Here is a 16622-nt window from a genome sequence, read left to right as displayed (position 1 = left end):
TATTTTTTTTGCGGGATCCTGACCTTGCAGCGGTAATCCCCGAAGACATAGACAGTGTTAACACACATGGGTGTATTGCTGGGAACGTAAGTGACCCATTCTTACATGTGTTACACGTGGCGACCTTTGTTCGTCTTCAGTGGAAACGTCACTTGAGGATTTCATAGTGAGTGGAATTCGGGGAGAAATCGGGTTTAACTGGAATTGGTCGGAGGTCAGTTCGAGGGGGAATAACCGGGCGGAATTGGGTTTAATCCAAAAAAGTCACTCCCTACATATAATGTGCAGCTGCTTACTCATCACTAATGTACAAGTGTGTGAATTTTGCAATTAATTTTAAGTTAGGTTTAATGTGCTTTGTTGTTTTCTTTTCGTATTTGCAGCTTCGAGGATACGTTATGAAATCACAGAAGGAAACATAGGTGGAGCCTTTGCTGTGAAAAATGAAACAGGGGCCATATTTGTTGCAGGACCACTGGATTATGAGACTAGAAAAGAGGTATGACAAATATGTGTCACTTCAAAATTTCTTTGCCCCTGTGAATAACTTGTTTACTCCTTTCATATTATCCAACTATGTATGAGTGTTGTAAGTCATTGACAGCGCTTCTCATGATCTGAGTGAGTTGTCTGTGGCATCCTTTCTGCTGTTGCTCTTTTTTTTTTCTGTAAACTTCTCTGCAGATGCATGTAGAAAGCATAAATCAAAGGCGTCTTCTCTGGGCTATCTACTGGGTGTAAGCACATGCTGTTCAGGTGGACAGGAAACTTGATATCGGCTGTCGAAACACTATCATAAGTAAATTTTGTAGTTTGGTTTAACAAGACATGCCATAGACACCCCACAACAGACGTGTGAAATATTGAGTGCACGTTAAATCTCATTCAGTGAAACATTCTGGTGTAACTGAGAAGTACAGAAAGTTGGACTAGTTGGTGCATAACTGCAAAAAGGAATATAAGCTCATACAGACGGGACAAAGGAGAGGAAGCACGCACACACACCAGTTGTAAGTAGCGCTAATTGGTGTTTGTGTGCTTCCTCTCCTTTGTCCCGTCTGTATGCGCTTTTTCCTTTTTGCAATTCTGGTGTACTTGTATATTTCTCGAAAGCCCCCAAGAATAACACTAAGCGTCAGAAGCATTGAGTGTATGTCTTTGTCTCAGCTGTGTCGAATCAGCTTCTGTTGTTTATTATAATTGAGAGTAAGCTTTTCTGAGACAAATGTTTTTAACTTGACCTGTTGCATGTGTCTGACTGTGTGATCTGCAGTACCGACTACGGCTGGTTGCATCAGACAACCTCAACGAGAACCACACAACAGTTTTCATCAAAGTCAAGGACGTCAACGACAATGCGCCTATCTTTGATCGGCCCACTTACGAGGCGCAAATTACTGAAGAGAATGACCGTAATCTCCCGCAGAAAATCTTACAGGTCATTCCATTCCCTGCTCAGCAACTGCAGCCCTGTTTGTCATCCCACTTTTGCTCACTTTCCCTCATGTTCACCTTTTTGGTTTTCCCATCACATCTGTAGGAGAAATTTCAGGTGTGGCATGTTTCACCTGATGCATGGACGGAAACTTCATGCTGCAGCATCTTAGGGAGTGTGCAGGTTTCTTTGGTTGCGGAGCACCATTGTCATGCACAAGCATGTGGAACAGTTGCGTTTTTTCATTATGTTTTATGGCACATGTGACATTGTACTGTTTGGTCTTGTTTTGTTTTCTTTAGTATGCACTGTATGCATTTTAGCTGTTTCTTGCAGTGCAAATGAATTTGTCTTTCATGAGCATCGATAAAAGCATGTAACCAGCCAGTATAAGATTTAACAGTGTTTGAAAGTACGAGCTGCGGCCTTGAATATTTAATTTCTTACTAAAGATTCAGTTAGCCTTTATTTTCTGCTCCTAAGATAACATTTTAGTTTCAAGGTTGGGTGAGAGTACTTTTAAATCTAAATTCTTACTCAATTATCCTGTGTGCTATGCATGTACAGTGCCCCAAAGTTAACATGATATAATCATGACCAGATATTAAAACATTGAAGAATCTGGGTGGTCTTCAATAAAACATGCAGCGAGAGGTTCTACAAGGTGTTTGCTCTAACGTGTTCAGAAGTTATATTTACAGCGAGCGATAAAAGAAAAGCAAGTGGTGCTTTTCTGCTACTTGAGTAAGAGGTACTGCTTCACTAGTAGCACCTGGGTCAATCCACGCCAAGTGATCCAATGATGTTGCTCGACCATCACGGATTTCAATTAAAAAATTCTGGGTGATTGGTGGGGTCTCTTATAGATACGTCACTAAATATCAATCCAAAATTCCGAAGAGTTTCGCCGCTATAGGGCTCCAAATATCTCGCCGTGACCAAAAACCATGTTGACTTTGGTAGCCTAGTGCTCCGCTTCTACTAGGCGTAGAAAGCTCAAATTTAGAAGTAATGGCTCCGAAACAGGTCTCCTCGAAATGAACTAATCGTCGATGATGTGGAGCAAGCGGTGGCAACAGTAGCGTCTTTGCAAGCGAAGCGAGAACTTACAAACTTCGACAATTTTTATTTAAAAATTCGCTGCGGCTAGAGACGCGAAATTTTACAGAGGGACAGTGCACGGGAAGAACTTCATGGAGAAAAATTATGATCGCCATCCCCAGCAATTTTAGACCAGTAAAAATTGCGTAAATCTACGAAAAAACTAAAAAAACTCATATTTCAGGACGATTTTTCTCCATGTCCCTAACGAGGTAGGAGAACGCGGTTTCACAGAAATGTAGACGATGATGTCCGGAATGCGTATACCAAAAATTAGAAAAGTACTTTTTGTTAAAACGAAATTATGATTTTTTTTGACGACGTACTTTGCACATAGAGTCCGCACCGCGATCACGACTGGTCGCTACGGGGCAGCGCTGGAGAAGGAAATAGCAAAGATTCTGGCAATTATCGAAACAAAGGGACGAATTATCTTCGTTATTAAGCATTAATTAAGCACGACGAGCGTTGCACAGTTTCAGTCTACCCTATTCAGGGCGTTGAACGTTTCCGTAGAGCCCTGTCTTGCTGCTTGCCAAAATGTCACAGACGTAAGTCTTTGAGCTGTCGTGACATGTGACCTATAGAGTATAAATATTCTGGAATACACATATGACTGTCGATGTTGGGTTGTTAAGAATAGACGCAGTGCTTCGCAGACAACGTGGTATGGAAGGGCTGCGTTTCCGCCGTCCTCAGCTCTCCCACCTTCGTGGTTTATGGGGCACACCTATGATAGGCAAGGGTCATTGTTTTGTCAAGGGACGGTTGAGATAAGGCAGGTTGACCTTGTCTGGTTTATGACCGCGGCCTTGCGACAGGCGAAGCAAGCTTTCTTTTTCGGTAGTGTCAGTCACGACATGTAACAGGATGCGATGTCTGCACCAGGTCCGAGTGGCGAATGTCCCCAAAGGCAAGTATTGTCTCAGTTTCCGTACGTTTTTTCCTGGCTTACTGTTGTTTAATGTAATATATTGTTCATCCTTTCCACCGTGTTTGGTAACATGCCATACTGTATTATGCAGCGTCTCACCACCCCACTACCACTTCGCGCTTTGTTTTATTTTTTTTTCTCTCTCTCTCTTTCGCAAACGTCGGCGACGTCACAATATTCTGCAGTTTTGTGTACAGTGTGCTACATGGCAACATATTTTTTATGCAGGCAAAGTAGCAACGTTCTGTCGCCATGTAGCTTCGGACCCCTTCGCTGTCACAAGGGCAATTTCGTAGCATCGGCCAGTCTGCAGGATTTCGGAGACCTGAGCAGCAGGACGCAAAGGATAGTGTGCCTTCGGTCAAAGTGCAAAAGAGAGGACGTAAGGACTATCTGTAGTCACCACCTCTACCTGTATACGAAGGGGTATACAATCATGCTCGCGTTGAAAAACTGCGTCGATCCGTTTGACGTCCACAAAAAAAAAAAAAAGAAAGCCAGGGGAACAAACGTGATCACCAACAACCTTGCGAGTTCAGCTGCTGGCCTAAGCCTGGTTCCTGGCGACAGATTGTGCCCCAAGTGCTACATGAAAGCCAACTCCTCGCGTCTGGACCCGGCACAAGCAAGCCCAGAGTGCGCCGTTCCACCTGTAGCATCGTATGCTGTTGAAGAGCTTGAACACCTTAGCCCTCTCAATGCTTCATTCGCTGCCTTAGGTGAAAGTACGGTCACACGGAAACTTGCATTGAGCAGAAGGCAGGTGTACGCGAAAAGGAAATTGGAACAAGCCCGTAAGACGCTTCAAGCAAGACTTCAGTCTTCCCTAAGGGTCAACATTTCCGACGTGAGCGCTGAGCAAGGTGTCTCATCTGATTACGGGGCACTGCTACGTGAACTGAAGGAAAAGTTCCAGAAGGAGAAGTCTCGGTCCAAGCAAGTAGCCATCCTTACTGTAGCGCCACATTCATGGAGCCGCCAAAAGGTTGCCAAGTACTTCGGTGCCAGTGAGAGAATGGTTAGAGCCGCCAAGAAGCTACGCAAGGAAGAAGGCGTTCTCTCGGAGCCTGGTGTGAAGCTCGGCAGGAGAATTAGCGAAGATGTGCGAGCATCCATAGCATCCTTCTACGAGGATGACAGAATATCTCACAGCTTTCCTGGAAAGAAGGACACAAAACACGGACATCAAAAGAGAATGGTGCTCTCGAATTTGCGGGAGGCTTACGAGATTTGGAAGCAAGAGAATCCGGGTCTCAATGCTGGCTTCTCAACATTTGCACAATTACGTCCACCGTGGTGCGTACTAGCAGGGGGTCCAGGAACACACACCGTTTGCGTGTGCGCTTACCACCAAAACGTCAAGCTGATCCTGCATGCCCCCGGAGTAAAAGAAAGCTACAAACAGTTGCTTAGTATGGTGGTTTGCGACATGCAAAAAGAAGAGTGTATGTATGGGTCGTGCAGTATGTGCCCTGGCGTTAACACATTACGAGACTATTTTGAGGCGAACGTCGAATGTGATGAGGACCTAATAGGGGACGTTGCGTTCAAACAGTGGGTGCCTGGTTTTCACACAAGACTGGAGACTATGATACTTCCATATGAGGATCTCCTAGATCGTCTAGTAAAAGACATAAAAGACCTCAAAATCCATCACTTTGTGTCGAAGGAGCAGGCGCGGTACTTGCAACATCTGAAATGCACGCTTCGTCAGGACGAAGCTATTGTCTTGATGGACTTCTCCGAAAATTACAGTTTTGTAGTTCAAGACTCCCCCCAGTCATTTTATTGGCACGACAGTCAAGCTACGATTCATCCAATAATCGTTTACTACCGAGACCAGCAAAAGGGAGATGATGGGTTACAGCACAAGACGTACGTCATGCTATCGGATTCACTTTCTCACGAAAATTCTACGGTGCACACCTTCCAGAAGGTCTTCCTACAAAGTTTCACAAAGGACTTTCCGCGTATTGAAGCAGTATCTTACTTTACGGACGGTGCGGCATCACAGTACAAAAACAAGAAGAATTTTGTCAATCTTTGCCATCACCAAGGTGACTTCGGTATTCGCGCCTCATGGCAGTTTTTCGCGACTTCGCATGGAAAGGGACCATACGATGGCATCGGTGGAACACTGAAAAGACTTGCAGCCAAAGCAAGCTTGCAGAGACGGTTTGAGAACCAGATCTTGACTCCTCAGGATTTGTACAAGTGGGCAAAGGAGAACATGAAGAATGTGATTCCGGTATGGGTTCCGAAGAACGAAATCGAAGCGGAAGGCGAGGTTCTTTCATGGAGGTACAGCAAGGCCATCACTGTGCCAGGCACAAGAAAATTTCACTGCTTTGTTCCTTTAACACGGTCCAGCATCGCTGCAATGGCAACGTCCTTCTCAGTTGAAAAAACAGTCTTCCGCGTTTTCGACGGATAGATCATGCTTTGCGAAAGACAATATTGTGGACCAGTGAGTGTGTTGACGTCTTAGTGTCATTAAAACTTGTTGCAGAAATCTTTACTGGAAAAGCACAGGATAAACATATCTGACAGTCTATTCTTGCTTCCCCGTGTCGCAACTTCCTGCGCTTAGCCGCTACTGCCCTTCGGCTCAAACAGGGTAGTGGTGGGAAAATAGCAGCAGGGTCTTTCCTTCGCTTAAAGTATTCTATCAGAGTCCCTTTCCCCTCATGATAAAAAAAAATGTCGGTTGTTTTGCTATCTCTGCATCAGTGCTGTGCGCGTGGAGTCATTACGAGTCCCGATCGCGGTGTGGACTCTGTGCAAAGTACCTCGCACGAATCTACGGAAATGTTAAATGCCCTGAAGAGTGCTTAATAAATGCTTAATAACAAAGATAATACGTCCCTTTGTTTCGATAACTGCCAGAATCTTTGCTATTTCCTTCTTCAGCGCTGCCCCGTAGCGACCAGTCGTGATCGCGGTGCGGAGTGTGTAAAGTACATCGTAAAAAAAAAAAAAATCATAATTTCGTTTTAACAAAAAGTACTTTTCTAATTTTTGGTATACGCGTTCCGGACATCATCGTCTACATTTCTGTGAAACCCGCGTTCTCCTACCTCGTTAGGGACATGGAGAAAAATTGTCCTGAAATATGAGTTTTTTTAGTTTTTTCGTAGATTTACGCAATTTTTACTGGTCTAAAATTGCTGAGGATGGCGATCATAATTTTTCTCCATGAAGTTCTTTCCGTGCACTGTCCCTCTGTAAAATTTCGCGTCTCTAGACGCAGCGAATTTTTAAATAAAAATTGTCGAAGTTTGTAAGTTCTCGCTTCGCTTGCAAAGACGCTACTGTTGCCACCGCTTGCTCCACATCATCGACGATTAGTTCATTTCGAGGAGACCTGTTTCGGAGCCATTACTTCTAAATTTCAGCTTTCTACGCCTAGTAGAAGCGGAGCACTAGGCTACCAAAGTCAACATGGTTTTTGGTCACGGCGAGATATTTGGAGCCCTCTAGCGGCGAAACTCTTCAGAATTTTGGATTGATATTTAGTGATCTATCTATCAGAGACCCCACCAATCACCCAGAATTTTTTAATTGAAATCCGTGATGGTCGAGCAACATCATTGGATCACTTGGCGTGGATTGACCCACCTGTTTCTTAGTCAAGTAGCTGGAAAGTAGCGCTCGTTTCTCTTTTATCGCTCGCTTTAGATAAAATTTCTGGACATGTTAGAGCAAAACAACCCTGTATAGTCATAATCAGTGTTTTCCTTTCTTTTTTTTTTTCTTTTTTTTTTTCTAACCCAGAGGATCTGTTCATCCTTAGCACAGATAGATTTCAGTTTGGTGTAAATTTTTGTGTAGGACATTGTTGTACCAGTCGGAACACATATGTGCCAGAAGTACCAGTGCGTGTCACTCTCAGTAGTCGATTATACCACTGTCGTTCTGCCACACTTTGTACTGCAAGAGACAGCCTGTTTTTGAACACAGATAATTTTTGCTATAACTGCCTGCATGAAACATTTCTTTTTCGTTTTGCACGTCAGTTTAACCTGACTCTGGTTGCGTCGGACACGCTGTATGAAGGCAGCACGACGGTGCTCATTCACGTGAAGGACGTCAACGATCTCCCTCCCGTGTTTAACCAATCCTCGTACGAGGCCACCATCTTGGAGGAGGTCTCCCACAATTTGCCCATGCGAATCATGACGGTAGGGAAACGCCAAACAAACACATAATGCAAAGCTTGGTCCGTGCTGGTGCTAATATCTGGGAGAATACTTATTGCAGTGTGTAAAGAAAATGTGGTGCTGTCTTTTCAATTGGCTATCTGAATGACCTATCCTGCATTTCCCAGAGTGCTGTCTTGAACAACACACCGCTGTCCCCCAGATGTCCAGGAAACATCTACGAACGGACATTGGGACGTCCCGTGTACATCCCTTTTAGATCCGTTTTATGTGCGCCAGAAGGGCAAAGTGATACAAAAAATCTGTTTAATTGTAGGTCCACTGGATGTCCACAGAGATGAAAACTGGCACTAATAGGGACATTCATTGACATTTCATGGTTTTGCTTTGAACCTTTTATAGCTGCTTTGTATTCGAGAAAATCACAATTTAATTGTTCGCATTGTTTTTCCTTTTAGCATACAAATGCACAACTTTACAGGAAGTAGTCATGGCTTTGAAAAAAGCAAAACCTATTTTAACACATGCATGTGAATGTGGCGTGTGTGTTCCCCAATAGGCGTATTGTCTTTTCTTTTCTTTTTTCATAAGTGATCACACGTCTTCAGTAGAAGTCAGTATTTTTCTTTCCGACATGTTTTTCAAAACTTAGCCACCGCACATTTCATTTTATGTTTTTGTTTCTCGTACTATTTCCCATAACGGGCAATCAGAGCGGCGTTTCAAAAACCAGAATAGAGAAACATAAAAACACCCAGGACCACTAAGTCGAAACTGCTCTGGATATACGGCCACAGCGCTCACCTACGAAATTTCCGCAGATGTCCGACGGACATCCATTTCCGGTTACGGACATTCGGATCTATCTTGTGCATCCGGTGGACATTGAGTGTTGTTGGGGATCCCTGTCTAATGCATGAGTGTCTCGGTGAATTAGTCAGTCAGCGGAGCCTACAGGTGCACACGTAGTGTAGTTCAATGATCCTCCTTTAACTGATTAGAATTCGTTGCATATTTGTTGCAGCTTTACATTGATAGGCATGCTAATTTATGTACAGTGATTATTACTGTTATCTTGTTAGGAAAGTAAATTGAGTTTAAGAAAAACCTCCCAATATTTTGTTGTCACAATCATATTTCAAGGTGTACTCCAGTGGTGACTACAGTACTCTGTATTCAACGAATTGCTGTAGAGTCTGTGTACTCTGCTGAAATGTAGGCTGTTTTAAATTCTGTGATTTGAAATGTGCCTGTAAGCTTAAGACCTTCACCAGGACACATGTATGTACAAAACAAAAAAAAAACTGAATTCAAGCACCACATTTTTCTCTGCTCAATTTCTGATCTTAGTGTATATATAACAACGACACAGGAACTTTTATAAGCCTTCAAGGACTAACTACTGTCAACTTCTCTAACAAAAGCCCTTGATAACACAATTCCTCTTTCATTTTACTAGATCTGTATCTCTGGTGTATTGCATGTGTCATATCTCATCTTTGCTCCTTTTTTCTCTGTGAAAATTTCAACATCAATTGTGCAAGCCCCCTCAGCTGATCTATAGCTATGCACTTGTAATCTCACATGGCTGAAGGTTCTGGAGTCAAGGTGAAATGTCCTGGCACTATGAGATACTTGTGTCTGCAATCTGCATGTGTCTGCCTGTGCATGATTGGTGTGCAGGTTTTCTCTGCCAATATTACATTACAATGCATTAGTTCTATGATAACTAACATTACACACAGTATCCTTTCCTTTCAAGTTTTGTAGTGAGTGTATATTGTGGATTACTGCATTATTAGTATATTGTAGAGGACTTTGTCATAAGACATTTTAACAGCGCACATGCACCTTTTTTGTTTACTCATTATTTTGCAGGTGCACTTTATTTGTTGGAGGAAAAACTATTCGAAACATGCTTTGGAAGCTTTAAACCCCTTGTTCTGCATTCCATCACAAAACAATCATGAAGGATATGTATGATGTGTTGATTGTGAAATCATGATGGGCGCCTTGCTTGGTCTCACTGGACAACTGCATAAAACTGAATGAAGAACATAATTTATTGGGTTTAACCCACAAAAATGTCATAGTTCAATTTAAATCCTTGCATAATTCCGCAATATATCTATTCTAAAAAAAATGACGATTCTGAAAGGAACAGCAGGTTCCACGAGACATGGCCAGTTCCGCGAAATTGCAGATTTGGGGAAAGCTAGGGGCTCTACTTATGGGTCAGTGCTTTGCATTTTATGATATGTCATACTCGCTGAGATATAGAGATCCTTCCCAGTGTGCTCTATAACTTGCTTACAATATAGTAGCTCCAGTTTCCCATCAGACCATAACACTTACCATGAAGAACTCCCGACCTCTTCGTTTGATAAGATCATTCATCATGAAACATTTCAAATACGTGAAACCAGAGTAGCTGAATTTAAAATGAAACTTGAATTATGGAGATGTGGAAACCGAAAAATGAACCTTGTTTCCCAGTGCTTCATCAGTTTCCCAGTGGTTCATCAGTTAACTGGTTTTCTTGTTTTACCTGTTAACTTTTTCCATTGGTAATTGTTTTTTGTGCCACACAGATCCCAGTGAGGTCAGCAACAGTTTGAGATATACTACATATTTTCTGATCATTTGATGACCTTTTGTTTTTCTAGTTTGGAGACAAAATGCAAAGTAAATTACAAAAATGCGCAGTTCGGGTGGATAAAGCTACAGTTATTTAGTTTGTGCTGATGACAGCCCATGCTGTGTGTGATCACAAATCGATAGCTTGCAGCAAATCATCAGATGCATGCTTTTGCCTTTCATGGTTGCACCACGGCACATTATAACACGTGTGCCTTTTTGGCACTGCTCAATAAACAGGTGACAGCAACGGATGGCGACAAGGACCGAGAGTCTCTGATTGTGTACTTCTTAACTGGGCAAGGTGTGGATGACCAAGACCCAGGGAATAGCAAGTTTTCCATCAATACGACTACGGGCGAGATATATGTTCTGAAGCCGCTCGACCGGGATCTGCCGCATGGGCGCTCACAGTGGCGCTTTACAGTCTTTGCTGAAGACGAGGGTGGCAATGGCCTGGTAGGCTTTGCAGACGTTCTGGTCAACCTTAGGGACGTCAACGACAACGCGCCATTTTTTCCATCTGCCATCTACACAGGAAACGTCACTGAGAATGGCACTTCAGGTATGCAAATGTGCAAAATTCTCTGTTACTCAACCTTGTTCTCCTCTGTACTTGTCTTCACCTTGAGAGCATGTCACAAACTGAACATGCACCCTATGATAACATTACAGGGTTCAGTGTTATCACGTGGTGGCAGGTCATCTGAGGGCCTCACTGCGAGACCACAGGGAGTGTGGTCGGCAGAAGGTTTACACAGTGTAGAAACGCTATGCACTATTTTGTGGCGCTATACGCATTTAGCTAGATGTAGTTTCGTAGCATTATACAACCCCATAAATTCTCCAAGAGCACATAGCACACGTGACACCTATACATCCCACAACGTGATATAAGTGTAGAATACCTGTCATCACTATTCAGGGTATTAATGAGGAGTGAATGGTGTTACGATACTTCATGATGCCGTGCTTCTCTTTTCCTTTTCTGCAGGCATGACCGTGATGACTATGACTGCGACTGACTATGACGACCCCAATGAAGGCAAAAATGCTCGCCTAACGTACTCCATTGAACAGAACCAGGTGAACGAAAATGGAGAGCTCATATTCACCATCGATGAGGAGACTGGCGTTATTTCGACAGCAGTTTGCTGTCTTGACCGGGAGACCAACCCAGAATATACCATCAAGGTGGTGGCAATGGATGGAGGAGGCCTCAAGGGTATGTCCCCAGGCCATTTTGAGTTGTCTGTGAAACTTGCCAGTTCTGTGCTAATGTGATGTCAGCAGTGTGATGCAATAAGGTTTACCCAGTCTCCCGGTCTTTTGTGTGATATTCTGCATAAATACTTACTTGAGTTCAAAGTGTTCCTCGCAGGAGCCATGGAAAAGTTCCTTATACCCTCTAATTTGATGTAAGCCATAATCCCCAATCAAGATGTGATACGCTTGGAAAAACAAAACAAAACATTTTTAACTCGCAACTCAGAGTATAAAATACCACAAGGGCAATTTTTTTTATGGTAATGGCCACACCTGTATTTGATTCATTGAAGTTACTGCTCTACTGCACGTAGTACAGCTAGGCATCTTGAGCAATTGAAATATGGCAGTCATCGAAAAAGGATTGTGTTGCGTTTGTCCCTTTGTATGTTCCAGCCTCAGAACAATTACTTTCCATTTTGAGCAAGCCTGGTCTTTCAAAAGTCACTTAGTTTCAGTGCGCATTTGTGGCTAGGTATGCTGTTGTGGCAGGTCTGGATGCAGTGGCATACATACCAGGCAGAGTCGCAATACAGACCCATGTGCAGTAGAGGTTCTAAAGCATGCGTCTTATAGCATACAAATGTTCTACGTAAATTGGACTTTCCTGTAGGCGGTTCAAATGAAGCGATTTTGATGCCATTACCGTATTTACTCGCATAATTTGCGCACTTTTTCACCACAAAAAAAAAAGTCTGAAAAGTTGTGCACAGATTGCGCTGCAACATTCGGTAGGTTACGGTATTCAAACGATGCAAAATTTAAAAATTTTAGTATGCTGCTGTAACTTCGGTAGCACTGACGGCGTTGCGAAAAGCAGTCACCACGGTCGCTGAGATGCGCGTGGCAGATATCTGCACGCAAGAACGTATGTGTGCAAATTATGCGAGCAAATATGATATTTTGACAATTTTTTTTTCTTGTACCATATTTTCCGGTGCCTAACGTGCACGTTATACATCGGAAAAAGTGCTGAAAAATGGCACTGTGCGTTATCTACCGGTGCACGTTATACATTGGAGTTTTTTCTGGGAGGATGCCGGGCGACCTGTAAACTCAATATAGCCTCGTACGCCATCCAGTGCGGCAATCTATTAGGAGATTATGAGGGAAGATGTCCTCTGGCAAAAAGGACGCTGGACTTCCCAGGCCCTGGATGGATAGCGACGATAGTGATCTTTCTCTGCAGCGCCACACAGCGCAGTTCTCGACTGAGGGCGACATGGCACGCGTGAGTCAGCCTAGGGTCAGGGACGGGATCGATTGTGCCTAACACACAATAAACGACTTGTACTCAATGTACACGTTTTCGTTACTGCATACATTAAGGGCGATGTAGAACTTAGTTCTTGCTCAATAGTACAGCATTGGGATCTTTGAGACTATGGTGCACATATACATGAAACTTTTTCTAATCATATCGAAATTGCTTGGTCCCTGGCCCAATCCAGCCCAGCAACGATCTGCGCTCAAAGCTCTTTTGACATTTCTGGACACCATTGGACTTCGATCGTTATTGTGAAGGGGCTCATTATTTCGTTCCCCACATCCCCACCAGCAATGGGGTAGAGTATCGCCTCTGGCGATGATCGAACCTCCCTACTCTTCCTCTCAAAATAAAGTTGTTTTTCTAATTTCCGCTTATTTTAGGGGGTGCGCGTTATACATCGGTGCACGTTACACATAGAGCCTGAAGTTTTAGGGTTTAACCCGATTCTTCCCTGAATTTGCACCCGGAATTGAAGGTTACCTCTTTAGGTCGCAACCTGATTTTGACCCAGCAAATTACACCCTCACCGAGGCATCTGTAGGAATGCACACTAACTTGTTTGGGAGCAAATGCGGTTACATCACCGTTTGTACCAAACCAGTACAGTTAGTTTGAGTAACAGCCTGATTTCTCCCCGCATTTAGCGTACTGGAAGTTTTTCCACCAGAATTCGCATGAATTTAGAGCACATATTTATTTACCCGATTTTTACCCTCCGAATTTAGAAAAAAATATTTCCCGAAAACTTCAGGCTCTAGTTGTACAGCGGAAAATACGGTCGTTTCTCACTTATAGATATACAGGCAAGCTTTCTGCAAATCTTATGAGGTGGGCTTTTAACAATCTGCCCTGTACACATTTTTCCTTTGACAAATACCAGGTACATGTATTTATTGCATTGTATGCAGCACATGAATGTGTCATTCTTTGTAATGTATAGGTACGGGCACAGCTACAATTAAGATCAAGGACATCAATGACATGCCACCTGAGTTCACCAAGAAGGACTGGTATGTGGAAGTGGACGAGACAGAGGCAGAGAACATCCCAGAGACACCCATCCTGGTGGTGTCCGTCAATGACGGCGACCTCCTGGAGACCAACCGGTTCAGCTACAAAGTGGTTGACCGCACTTTTGGCTCTGACAAGTTCACAATGGTTACAAACTCTGATGGAACAGGGTCACTGAAGATTGCAAAGGTGACTACCTTCGTGACTCGATTCCGTGTGACCTAAGCACGTAGCTGAAGGCTTCTTTGTGTGGAGCAACTTATAAGCCATAAATTATGACATTGTATCAAAATTTCTAGTGCAGTTGGCTGATTTTGATTAGTGCAGAGAACACGTGCGTGAGAATTTATTTGCTATGGTGAAGCAACCACGGGGGCGTGGGAAGTCCATCGCCACAGAAGGGGCGAGGTGAAGTTAGAAGAAGTGGTGCATTAAGGACTTCCCATACTCTAAAAAAAAAGTAAAATGTTGTAGATTGGTACGTGCTACACATAGTGCAGGATGACTCAAAACATGTTCACAACGGCTTCACCTTACAGTATTCAGTTAATTAGACAATGGCCAGTACGTAGCCAATATATGTGATTATCAGCCATGGACATATTTGAATTTGGAATGTGTTCCATGCTAGAAGTGTAGTGACAGAACCAGTGAATATGTTCATGCGAAATAAGAGATTTTCTTGACTTGGAAAAAAACGTTACCTGCCATAGTCAGATTTCATACAAGGGAATGTGAATATCCTGTAAAATCCTGCCTTATAAGAGAACACCAGACAGCCTGTCAAATCTCGAAGCATTAAAGAGGGCGAGGCGCCCAACTGCCTGAGCTCAAAGGGGCGGCCACCCCCCTTGCAACTCCACTGGACAGCCATGAACCAGGAAGTTCCTGTCTGTGCCAATGACGAATGTGTTGGGCCTATTTCCCACATGTGGTAATTCGACAGGCTGTGCTAATTGTGCTAATTTGACTTCTGTGCTATTCAGACATATTGATTTGTCCTCAGTACATCATTCACATTGGATTCAATCCCAAAATTCACCGTTGTATCCACTGTTCATACCTGGTGATGTGTCACGGAAATGCTTTTTGATTAGTATGCCCCTTTCTGATATCTGTTGGTCATTGACTTGTTTATCTTGCAGGCGTTAGACTTTGAAGACGAAAAACAGAGGTATGGGTTCAACATTACGATTCAAGTGAGCGACAATGGTGGGGAGTCGACAGATCCCTACCATGCTGATTATGCCAAGGTGAAAGTTCGAATCAAGGATATCAATGACAACAAACCTGAGTTTGAGAGGCCAAACATCGAGGTATCAGTACCTGAAAACTCCACAGTTGGGTCCAGTCTGGCTACGTTCAAAGCCACAGATGCAGACCAAGGGGGAAAGTCGAGGGTCAGGTAGGGAGCTGTTGAAACAACTTCATTGTAATAGCAGAGCACAATATCCTGCGTAATAGCCCTCGCTTAGATTGGTCATCATTACCATTTTTCAGTTACATGATTGATCGCTCATCCGACAAGAAGCGCCAGTTTAAAATCAACCCTAACGGTGTTGTCGAGATCCAGCGTACCTTGGACAGGGAGGACATTCCCCGACACCAGGTCAAGATCCTGGCCATCGATGATGGTGAGCTTCCAGTGTGCAGTTCTCTTGCACTTTTCTGGTTAAAAACCAAAAAGGGTAGAAAACACTCTAATGGTGGACGTGTCGTTTGTTTTGCGCAGGTGTGCCCTCACGCACAGCCACAGCCACGTTGACGGTGGTGGTGAGCGACATCAATGACAACCCTCCACGTTTCCAGTATGACTACCGCCCCGTGATTCCCGAGCACACGCCGCCGCAGATAGTGCAAGAGGTCCTAGCTACGGACGACGACGATCGATCCAAGAACAACGGGCCCCCCTTCACCTTTCGCATGGACCCCACTGCCCCCGATGCAATCCAACAGTTTTTCAGTGTAGAGCATGACCCCAGTAAGCAATTTTTCTGGTTGCTCATTTGTCTTGCTCGGTGTCTATATAATAATAATAAGAATTTTTATTCTACTGGTTTTACACATTGAAAAGAAAACAGGATGGCCTATGCCTTTTTGCATGTGGGCCGTTATATAGTTAATGATATATATACGATTATCATATATGATGATACATGATGATAATAATATATATGTATATATATATAGTTAATGAATCTACTTTTTGGGTCCATATGGAATGAAATGCAGTCATATCCTGCCATTTTTTCAAACTAGTTTGTGCTCTACCAAGACTGCTTGTATATTTGAAATTTTGGATAACTGGTTGTTTTTCTACTAAGCATACCGTTATTAGCGCACCTCTGCACGGTAGGCACTTTCCCTACCTTTGTTAACAGGTAAGAGATAACACTGCTTATCATTGTGGTCCTTTATGGATCGCTGTAGTGCAATAAACCTGTAAACCTTTGTTGGATCCTTGCTGCACAATAGAAGTTGTAGTACCTTTATTAGTGCATACAGCCTTGTGTTTTAGGGTCAAACTAAACTACACATCTATCAAAGCTGTCTGGCATCTCATGTCCACCTAAAATGCAAGAAGTGCTCTCTCTTTATTTTCCACCCTATTTTACCTGATTTCACAGTTCCTGAAATAAAACATGAAACCCGAAAACTCACTGGTCTACTAGTGCATAGTAAGCACTTGCTGCTTGACAGCTTTCTCAAATTGGGGAAGATCAAATCTTCTGTCTTTGATGCTCTGGTAGCTGCTGCTTGTGACAGAGTTGAAGTGTGTACCTTGCCACAAGTGGTATTGTTAGCCAG

The 16622-nt window shown here is 43.4% G+C and overlaps 1 protein-coding gene across 4 annotated transcripts in view; it reads left to right on the top strand.

The window, feature by feature from the left end:
* LOC135378262 (neural-cadherin-like) overlaps nucleotides 1-16622 on the top strand; it is a 366541-nt gene that overhangs the window by 324571 nt on the left and 25348 nt on the right. For 2 of the 4 annotated variants that reach the window (XM_064611240.1, XM_064611242.1), the window contains exons 15-22: nucleotides 384-499; nucleotides 7487-7651; nucleotides 10508-10832; nucleotides 11262-11492; nucleotides 13744-14003; nucleotides 14960-15219; nucleotides 15315-15448; nucleotides 15547-15795. In XM_064611240.1, coding sequence (XP_064467310.1) covers nucleotides 384-499; nucleotides 7487-7651; nucleotides 10508-10832; nucleotides 11262-11492; nucleotides 13744-14003; nucleotides 14960-15219; nucleotides 15315-15448; nucleotides 15547-15795 — 1740 coding nt within the window. Of the gene's footprint in view, nucleotides 1-383; nucleotides 500-1273; nucleotides 1439-7486; nucleotides 7652-10507; nucleotides 10833-11261; nucleotides 11493-13743; nucleotides 14004-14959; nucleotides 15220-15314; nucleotides 15449-15546; nucleotides 15796-16622 lie in introns of all 4 variants that reach the window. The other 2 variants (XM_064611241.1, XM_064611243.1) reach the window with 1 other exon arrangement.

The sequence above is a fragment of the Ornithodoros turicata genome, chromosome 1, assembly GCF_037126465.1.
Source record: "Ornithodoros turicata isolate Travis chromosome 1, ASM3712646v1, whole genome shotgun sequence".
NCBI lineage: Eukaryota > Metazoa > Arthropoda > Arachnida > Ixodida > Argasidae > Ornithodoros > Ornithodoros turicata.
This window is presented reverse-complemented; position numbering and strand designations above follow the sequence as displayed.